General features: G+C 36.7%; 1 protein-coding gene across 1 annotated transcript in view; it reads right to left on the bottom strand.

The window, feature by feature from the left end:
• Nucleotides 1–9,332, bottom strand: part of LOC106881231 (uncharacterized) — a 12,986-nt gene extending 3,654 nt beyond the window's left edge. Inside the window, exon 1 of the mRNA XM_014931540.2 lies at nucleotides 9,205–9,332. Coding sequence (XP_014787026.1) covers nucleotides 9,205–9,243 — 39 coding nt within the window. The 5' untranslated portion in view covers nucleotides 9,244–9,332. The remainder of the gene's footprint in view (nucleotides 1–9,204) is intronic.
• Nucleotides 9,333–11,203: the final 1,871 nt, after the last annotated feature.

The following is an 11,203-nucleotide window of genomic DNA, read 5'->3' as shown; positions in this document are numbered from 1 at the left end:
AAAGAGATTTGACTGCTATCTCTAGCAGACTGAGCGACCATGTAAGTGATTCTTTGCTCCCAGCCCGATGTTTGGCAAGGGTGAAAATTGATTACCAAAACGAATTCACACCCACAACGGCAGTGCCTTCTCTACGCATGCGCAAATACTGGCACACATACAAAAAGAAAAAACTGCCACCCATCAAGCTTTCGTTTTGTTTTGTTTATTATTATTATTATTATTATTATTTTCTTTCTCAGTCTGAAAAGGGAACAACAAGAGAGAGAGAGAAAGAGATGTGAGTGGCAGGGAGAGTAGAATGTTTTGGCTTAACGTCTTGTAGTATTTAGTTACGTCCCTTCATGTTTCCATGTCTGAAAGCCGCTAGACTTGACTTTGGCAAATTTATTACGTACGGGGCTGGTTGAGTATCTTTTAGCTGTTCTCTCTCTCTCTCTCTCTCTCTCTCTCTCTCTCTTTCTTATAAATAGATATAAACGAGTATTTTTAACAGTTCTGCTATAAATAGGAGTGACGGAGTATTTATATCTGTCCTGTTATAAGTAGGGTTTACTAGGTATCGCTATCCGTCTTGTTAGGAATAGGAAATAATTGGTATAATCTTTATCTGTCATATTATGAATTAGCTGAACTAAGGCCATAACTAAGAGATTAAGAGCATATGATTTCTTTTTAAATTCTCTACTGCCATTTCCAGTGATACAGCTGTTCAGTTTCTCCCTCAAAATCCAGTATCCATCTGTCCCAGAACTTGCAGGCTACAGGTAGCCTAAGCCTCCATGTCCATAGGTATTGTATGGGTATTCCAAGTCTGTAGGTATTCTACAGGTGTTCTAAATCTGAAGGTCTTCAATGGGTATTCTAATCTGTAGGTATTCTGCAGGTGTTCTATGCCTGTAGGTATTGTACAGGTATTCTAAATCTGGAAGTATTCTACAGGTATTTAAAGTCTGTAGGTATACTCTTTACTCTTTTACTTGTTTCAGTCATTTGACTGTGGCCATGCTGGAGCACCGCCTTTAGCTGAGCAAATCGACCCCAGCACTTATTCTTTGGAAGCCTAGTACTTATTCTATCGGTCTCTTTTGGCGAACCATTAAATTATGGGGACGTAAACACCAGCATCGGTTGTCAAGCAATGTTGGGGGGACAAATACACACACACACACATATATATACATATATACGACGAGCTTCTTTCAGTTTCCATCTGCCAAATCCACTCACAAAGCTTTGGTCGGCCCGAGGCTATAGTGGAAGACACTTACCCAAGGTACCCGGAACTATGTGGTTGGTAAGCAAACTACTTACCACACAGCCACTCCTGTGCCTATGGTACAACTATCCTAAGCTTGGAGATACTGTACAGGTATTTTAAGTCTGTAGCTATTGTACAGTAAGCTTGAGAGCAACACTAATAAGTCACACTACCTCCTGGGAAAATTCAATTGTATCAGTTTGATATCATAGTGATTGGCATCTGTGATTTGATAGGACCAAAAGATATTGTAAAACTACACAACTGGTGGTATAGGCTTTTTAAAAATTAATTCTATTTTCTTTATTTTATAATTTATTATTATTATTATTATTATTATTATTATTGGATAATATTTACAACCATAATAATATTGGATAATATTTACAACCATAAGCAACTGGTACTTAATTTATCGATACTGAAAAGATGAAAGGCAAAGTCAACCTTGGCAAAACTTGAACTCAGAACATAAGGACAGACGAAATATAATATATATATATATATATGTATGTGTGTTTGTATGTGCACATGTTTATGTTTGTCCCTTCAACTGGTGTTGGTTTGTTTACATCCCTGTAACTTGGCAGTTGGGCTTCCACCAGCTCGCTGCCTTGATGTAAACACATATTCAGGAACCAAAGTGTTTTGTCAAGAATTTACACTCCAGCCAATGCAATCCTTGCCATTCTACATCACCTTTTGTAATATTCTCTTTAATAACCAATATAATAAATCCATCACATTGCTGTTAATTGTTTTTTTTAAGTCTATACCTTAGGCTCTTGGCTGAAATCACCTGCTGAGTCGATACGACAACTGTTACTAATCTTGTTTACCTTTATGGAAATATCTAATCAAAAGGTGTTAGAAGTTAGTCACCTGGAGATTATTTACAAAAATAGCAGGTTCTTTTTTTAGATGCAAAGATCATTTATCGTAAAGAGGATTTGTCAGTGTGTGGGCGTACACATGAGTGTGTATGTGTGTATGTATATATATATATATATATATATATATATATATATATATATATACACACATACATAGACATTCATACACAAATCTATATATATTTATATATATGCGAGTGTGTGCATGTATATGTATGCATGTGTGTGTGTGTGTATATATATATATATACATATATATATGTGTTTTATTATATGTATTTATTTTCTCTTAGTTAATAATTAACTCGGACAAAATAAATTGGTTAATAGATACCAGGGTAGCAAAGATCACAAAATGACTGTGTTGTAACTCCTGTTTATGAAGTAGAAACTCCTTGATATTTTGGGTTCTTGAGTAAATATATAAATTTAGTAAATGGAGTAAAACGCATATTTTAACTGAATATATATATATAATTGTATAAATATGTATGAAACTTAACAGTAAAATGTAAGTAATTTTTAGTGAAGTTTCCAGTTTAATATATACTTGTGTGTGTCTATATATATATATATATATATATATGTATACACACACACATGTATATATGCAAGGTGTTTGGGCTAAATTTGATGATTTTTTTTTGTATGTCTCTTTTATTGAGGAACTGCTTGCTGAACAGTCAACAGCGTTGGAGAGCATAAAAATGAAAGTTGTAATTGAGAAAAAGTTAGCTGACAAGGACGGGTGGGAATCATCTGAACACTGGAAAAGAGTTACTTGCATCACGATGATTGATGCCAGGTATCAAGACGCCGACATCATGACATGCAGTTTTTGTCTTTTTTGAAATGTTAAAGCTTCATATTTTACCACGAGAGAATTCGCTTTATCAAATACTCTGTGAACACGAAACACAGTAGGGTGTGCAATGGAGAATACAAAGTCTTGACCAGTAGGTAGGTAATGGTCTTTGTGTGGGTCTCTGGTGAGAGTGATACCATACAAGGCACTGGTTGGCCTGAGGCTATAATAGAAGACCCTGCTCAAGGTGCCATGCAGTGGGACTGAACCTGAATCCATGTGGTTGCGAAGTAAGCTTTTTAACCACACAGCCATGCCTGAAGCACCTCCCCTCACCTTGCATAAGGAAAGAAAAGAAAAAATTAAAAACAAGAGAAAAAAACAATCAGATTAAATTTGTTTTGGTGGTGAGAGTAGCAAGTGGGGGGGGGGTGAGAGGAGGAGAGGGAAGCCGGAAAATGAGACTAAAAACTAAAGAATAAAAAAGGAGATAGAAATATATGTAAAACAAACAAAAAGAAACTGACCAGATAAAGATACTGTAATGGACACGGGGGTGGGGGTTGAATCTACCCTCACCGAATCCTTTTTGTGCCCATCTCCACTCAGTGGAAATATTAAGCTGTGAAAAGCAAATCAGTCACAGAGTACAATAAACAATAGGTAAATTGAGATGAAGTCCCCTCTCATCACCCTCAACTTAGCCCTCACCCCTACTCCACTCGACTCCCCCTCCTCCCACACTGTCTGGTGCATGAGGGCATACACACCCCTATCTCTCACTCATCCCCTCAGAGCCACAGTAAAGAGACTTCCTGTTTCTTTCTGTTTCTATTTTACTTGTTAGAACCTGGAAGGCAAGTGATGGGGTGGGCAGTGATGGTGAGGGGTAAGGGTCAGCTTTTTCTTTCTTCTTTCTCTCTTTCTTTATTCTTTTTACCTGCTGAAAAGTAGAAGTTAGTTGATAGTAGTAGTAGCTCTCACGCTTGCTATATTAAAAGCCATATTATATAATATCTCTGATATTAAACAGGAAAGAGTTGGTTGTGTATGTACGTTTATATACATACACACATGCGTACACACACGCACATACACACATGTGGAGGTGCATGGCTTAGTGCTTAGGAGGTTAGGATGTTGGACTCGTGGTTTCAATTCCTGGACTGGGTGGTGTATTGTGTTCAAGAGTAAAACACATTTTGTGTTGCCCCAGTCCACTCAGCTGGCAAAAGTGACTAATCTAGTAATGGACTAGCATCTTATCCAGGGGGAATATATATATATACATATATGCAACTTACATGACAAAGATCCCACTTGACTGACTGCGGCACACAATAGACAGGGATGCAACTTTATACTAAGAGATGAGGGTTTAAAGTATTAAAGGGGTAGGAATAGTTGTATGTACATTTTGCTTCCTGTAGCAATTTAGAAAAGGGTGAAGACAATGGAGTGTAATTAGAGGAAAATGTAGCTCTATTTGATAAGGTGGGGGGCAACTGTGAAGTCTAGAGACCACTTAGTGGTTCCTTCATTGGCATGAGAAAAAGTAGGTGTATGCAAGTGACCTGCAACTAGCTAGTTCCAAAGAGTAGAATAGGCACAGTAGTGACAGAAGAGCTGGACAAGAGACGACCTGTCTGCAAGTCAGAGGGTCTTTATCAGTTAGTAATCAGCTAGGACATATGTTTGTACTTGTAGTAGCAGCAATGTCATGTAAGGTATATCAAGAAATATGCTAGTTATGTGGGTCAAAATTTGAGCTTTGTACAATGTTAGCAACTGTTCTAGGTTGTAATATATTCTGGGGTCCCTCAGGAGGTGACTTAGCTTTTAGAATGCAGTTTGTTTGTTTTTTGAAATGTTAAAGCTCCATATTTACCACGAGAGAATTTGCTTTATCAAATATTTACCAACATACACACACATGCAAATCACACAAACTAAGTCACGTATTTAGTCTAAGCTGTCCTGTCAACGATCAACTTTCACTTCCAGTAGCATTTTATATAATAGTCTAAAGGAAAGGATTCATGGTGACTCGAAGATGGGATGTTGTGTACTTTATGCCTCATCAAAAGGCATTACTGATGGATGCAAAGTGTTGTTAATAGGTAATAAATAATTCAAATTAATTAATAGATTTGATGTTTTTAACAAATTACAACACAGCTGTTTGTGGTAGACAGATACACAAAAATACTCACATGTTTGTGTGGTTGTGAAATTCACTTTGCAGCCACTAGTTTTGGGTTTTACCACAATGCATGGAACCAGAAGTGTGTCTCTTCTACCACAGCACCCAGCTGACTAATATCTTGTGAGCAAAATTTGGTACACGGACCCTGTTGTATGTATGTATGTGTGTATGTGTGTCAGTGAGTATACGTATATATAAAACACCTTCATGGACTAGGTAAAGTGTCTGAACTTGATCAGTGGATTTTTCATCATCTGACAGCTTCTCAGCTTAGTTAAGGCGTTGCCCTCTCCTTGACACGTAACAGTAGACTTTCTACTGAATCTTTCCATCACAAATAATGAAAAGTGGGTCCTCTATAATCGTATCCAACGAAAACGGCAATAGTTGGTACCTAATGAAAATGGGAAGTCCATCTCCCAAACAGAGCACACCTGAAAAAAGTTATGCCTTGTGAAGTATGTCGTCTGTTACGAGAAATTAAACCAAATTGAAACAGTCTATAGGGTGAAGTACTGTCAGCAGCTGGAAGCTTTGAACATACTCCTGAAAAACTTCACCACCAAAATAAATAAGCATAGAAACATTTTTGAACTGATTTGAAACATTAACTTTTGCGTTATTGGGTTTACCTGAACTGATTGATGGGCAAATATATCAAATGACAAGAATTATTAATACACCTGTGTTTGTTTTGAAGTTAAGATTGAAAAAAAATTTGACCTTGTTTGTAAAAAATTTTAGGTCTGGGTTTGCACCCCCTGGGTGCAAAGTTCATTCCTGCACTTACAGACATACGTACACAAATTCCACACTTCACACACACACACACACACATATATACAAATATATATATATATATATATATATATACATACATACATACATACATACATACATACATACATATATATATATATATATATATATATATATATATATATATATATATATATATATATATATATATATACATATGCATTCATATATACTACATACATATGTATATATCTGTGCATGTGTAGAGAGAGGGGAGGTTTGTTTTTTTCCATGTCTTCATATTGATATCATCTGAGCAATGTTGATGTTTGTTTATCTTTCCCCGTAAACAACACGTCACGTCTCATAGCTCGCAAGCTTTGTCAGTCTCAACATGTAAACACCAAAGGAATGTAACAAACCTCACTGAAGAAACAAGTAATGTTTGACAATAGGAGCAGCATCCAACCATACCACGTAACCTCAATAGGTCTCATCTGATCCATGACATCATGAGAAAACCAGACATAAAGTAGATAATGGTGCTGATGACACATGTGTTAGTCTTTTATTCAGGGTGAGTTTATTGTGCATAGACATACAAACTTGTAAATCAAACAAGTGTATAAGTGCTATTCACAACATACATTGAATATATTATGATGAAACCGTAACTAATCAACTTTACTCTACAAAATACAACCCAACAGTTAAACTAGGTCAAGGATGTCACAAAGGAATTGCAGTAAACCTATAATAATTTGGCTTACGTCTATATCTACCTTGGAAGACATGAGTGTTTTTTTTTTTATTTCATTTAGCTGAATGCTTATATTCTGTGCATGCTTAGTGTATTTAATGTACACAAAATTATAAATCAATTATATAGCTATGTATACACACACACACACACACACACCACATTTCTTTTTTATTCTCGTCCTTCAGTGTTTTCTTTCTTTTGATGAAAGATTATTGTCCGAAAGGTTAAGTGTTTTGTGTTCATCTCTTTTTGATTTGTTTTGGGATTAGAAGGTTCTTATATCATTTCTGTTGCAAAGTGGAGTTAGTTATAAAAAATCTTATAACTAACTCCACCAAAATAATTTTTTCCATATTCTACAAATAATTATAGTTTAGTATGGCCAAACTACCTTTATAAGGTGAATATAAATTGGACACTCAAAACACACACAAACATCATCATTTAACGTCTGCTTTCCATGCTAGCATGGGTTGGACGATTTGACTGAGGACTAGTGAACCAGATGGCTACACCAGGCTCCAATCTGATTTGGCAGAGTTTCTACAGCTGGATGCCCTTCCATGTATATATTCATCTATCTATGTATCTACATCTTTTATCTATTACTCATTTCAATTACTGAGTTGTAATGCTGGGGCACCACTTTGAGGGGTTTTAGTCAAACAAATCGACTCCGGGACTTATTTTTTGAATCCTAGTACTTAATCTATCAGTCTCTTTTGCTGAACTGCTAGGTTACAGAGACATAAACACACCAACACCGATTGTCAAGTGGTAATGTCGATGGGTGAGGGGGACAAAAATAGACACAAAGACACACATAGACATATACACACACATATATATATATATATATATATATATATATATATATATACATATACAACAGGTCTCTTTCAGTTTTCGTCTACCAAATTTACTCACAAGGTTTTGGTCGGCCCTAGGATATAGTAGAAGACACTTGCTCAAGGTGCCATGCAGTAGGACTGAACCCAGAACCATGTGGTTGGGAAGCAAGCTTCTTACCACACAGCCACAACTGTGCTGATTTGTGTGTTCTCATGCCATGCCACATCCACCCTGAAGTGTTGAATACCCCACCTTTTGGTATTAATACTGCTTCTCTCACTTTGTTTATACATAAATATAGAAACGCGCGTGTGTGTGTGTGTGTGTGTGTGTGTACACGAATGGATTATGTTGTTTATTTGTCTTTGTGTTTGTGTATTACCCACATTTAATGTACAGCTGCTACACTTATGCCTCGGGGCTAGAATTTAAATAAACCATATAAAAAAAAAAAGGCAAGTGTTGCCAATGTGGATGACGATGATGGCAACATGTTGTTGACAATGATGCCAACGGCCCCTACAGCATCATTAAACTCAAGTGTTTTGTTTTTGTTTTGTTGATGCACGTATTAAGACAACACGTTTCTTTTTTCACTGTTCAAAAACAAGTTGCTTCATCCAAATAAACAAACGCAACACACTTGGCTTCTAACCTTTGTTACATAACATTGAAACAAACATATAAAATATCCTGGGGGCTCCCTTCTCGCCAACGAGGACCTTTGCATGCATCCACACGCAAACAAATACACGCACACACGTAATCTTCCTAAGTAATCCTTAAGCAGGATTTTGCTTTTGTGACAAGCTACTTTTTCTTTTGGGTTTTTTTTTTTGCCTGTTTGTTATTTGTTTGATTAATGTCTTTTTTACCTAAATACAAAAATTACATATATTATCCTCAGCTGCTGTAAGCAAAGCCTTCTGCCCGGTCTTTATCTCAGCTTTTTATAAAGAAATTCTTTCATCTTTGTAGAATCAATAGAAGTTTGAATAAAGGGTCTTGTGGTGTTTATATTCCGCTTCTTTCATCTTTTTAATCAGTGGACTGCGGCCATGCTGGAGCACTGCCTTTCAGGATTTTAATCAAACAGATTGACCCAGTATTTATTTATTTATTTATTTATTTTTTTTATTTAAATCTCATACTTATTCTATTAGTCTCTTTTCCCAAACTGCTAAATTACAGGGACACTAACAAACCAACAGTTGTTAAATAGAGTGTGCGTATGTCTGTTGGAGGAACAAACACAGACACAAAGAAACACAAACACATGCAAACAACAGGCTTCCACACAACAGTTTCTGTTGACTAGATTTACTCACAAGGTACGGGTTGACCTGAGGGTATAGTAGTAGAAGACACCTGCCCAAGGTGTCACACAGTGGGGCTAAACCCGAAATCTACTTACAAGAAAAGCTAATTACAGCAAGGCATCTTGTCCGATGCTTGAACAGTTCTGCCAATCCATCTTCCGCATCCCTACCCCTGGATTTGTACTTTTATTTTTAAGTAAATCCCAAAAGGATGAAAGACAACATTGGACCTAAGCAGGGTTTGAACCAAGAACTGAGAAGGCTAGCCAACATGTTGGTGACTCAGGATCAATTTATTGTCTTTGTTGAAGAATATGAAGGAAATGAAAAAATAAACAATGCTTACGGGCATTCCATATGCTCTAAGGATATCCATTTTACACATGGGACAACTTCTTTGTTCTAACAGCCATGGATCCACACAGGATTTATGTAAAATATGTCTGAAACAAAGAACAGAAACAACAGCTTTAAGAGAGCAATATTAGTATTAGTAGTGTAGTCTTTACCACAATCCCAATAACCACACAGCAGTCCTAACAGCAATACCACAGTCCCAAAAATCTTACTGCAATCCCAACAATCATACTGTGGTCCCAACAGCTATACCACAGTCCTGACAACCATACTATACAGACCCAAAATTGCCATCACAATCCCAACAGTCATATCAAAAACCCTTACCATAGTCCCAAAGATCTTACCACAATCCCAACAACCATACCACTGTCTCAAAAACCTTACCACAGTTCCAGAAACCCTCACCACAATCCCAACAGCCATGCCACCGTCCCAGCAGCCATACCACAGTCCCAACAGCCATACTGGAGTCCCAACAACCTTACTACTGAAATGTTTTATTTTTTTAAAGTCAGGATCAGATCCAATTCTAAAACATATAACCCACAAGACTGCTATCCAGGTAATATGGTCCATAGATTAAACATACTGGAATGCACCGATGTATCAAATGTTAGGCATTCTTATGTATCATGGGGAACATTACAGTAAAAAAATTCCTGGCTTTGCGTTCCAAAAGACCACCATTTATAAGCGTGACCAGTTCCTGTCATACACAGTTGCACCAGGGAGATAACTCCCTACCTATGAAGAACCACAGAACATTCCAGAACATCACAACCACAATCCCAACAATACCACCATAATCCCATCAGCTTTACCACAATCCCAAAAAGGCTCACCAGTCCCCAAAACTGCGCCAAAGTCTCAACAGCCTCACACTAGCCTCAGCACAGTGTCACCATACAAATCTCTAGTAAATAGTTTGAAATGTGATCTACAAAAACGAGATAGGAGTAAATATATGAAATGAATATGGCATTGAAGGTAAGAAAATATGCTTCACAGAATAAGAATGAGAGGAAGAGGAAGAGAGAAAGGGAAGGAGGTAAGATAAAGGAGGAGGATGAAATAGGTTGGTTATCTCTGCTTCTCATGTATTTGCATGCGTGTGTGTGTATGAGTGATGTGTGTGTGTGTGTGTGTATGAGTGATGTGTGTGTATGAGTGTCTGTGTATATGAGTGTGTGTACGAGTATATGTATATGGAGGTGTGTGTATGAATAAAGGGAGAAATAGAATGTTCTAGAGAGAGAGAGAGAGAGAGAGAGAGAGAGTGTGTGTGTGTGTCTGTGTGTGTGTATGATAGTGTATGTGAGTATGTGAGTGTGTAAACATTCTGCTATGTGTATGCATAAGCTTGGACATGGGCTTGTTTATTTTTACTTGAGATACTCCTGATAAATATTTTCCTTTATTCATTAAATCACAATTATGTAATCACTTATATATTTATGTGTGTGTGTGGAGGGGGGAGAAGGTGTACTTGTGTACACACTTACTTGAAAATTTTGAAGTGGATCGCTTGGAGATTAAATGTAAAGTAAGATTTTTTAAAAAATACAACTTAAATCCAATATAATGATTAAAACGAACTCTGAAGAATTTTTTTTTCTGTTTTTTGATAAGAACTTACTTGTATTCATACAAGCAAGCTCTTAATGTACACTATCGAGTAAAAATGCAAGAGATTTAACAAGAGTACATACAAGGACAGTAATCGAGAAGCAATAGTAATAGGTAGTTCACTTCCCAATCACATGGTTTCTGGTTCAATCCCACAGCCAAGCAACCAAAACCTTCTGAGTGGATTTGGTAGATGAAAACTGTGTAAGCCTGTCATGTGGTTGTGCGTGTGTGTGATGTTCTTATTCTTTTGTTCTTTTACTTGTTTCCATTCGAGTCAAATTTAACTTTAGAGATAATTTCCAAGTTCATCCTCAACTAGTGCTTCCTAAATCTCAGAAGCATTTCCTTAAAGGTCA

The sequence above is a fragment of the Octopus bimaculoides genome, chromosome 13 (genome assembly GCF_001194135.2).
Source record: "Octopus bimaculoides isolate UCB-OBI-ISO-001 chromosome 13, ASM119413v2, whole genome shotgun sequence".
Classification (NCBI taxonomy): Eukaryota; Metazoa; Mollusca; class Cephalopoda; order Octopoda; family Octopodidae; genus Octopus; species Octopus bimaculoides.
This window is presented reverse-complemented; position numbering and strand designations above follow the sequence as displayed.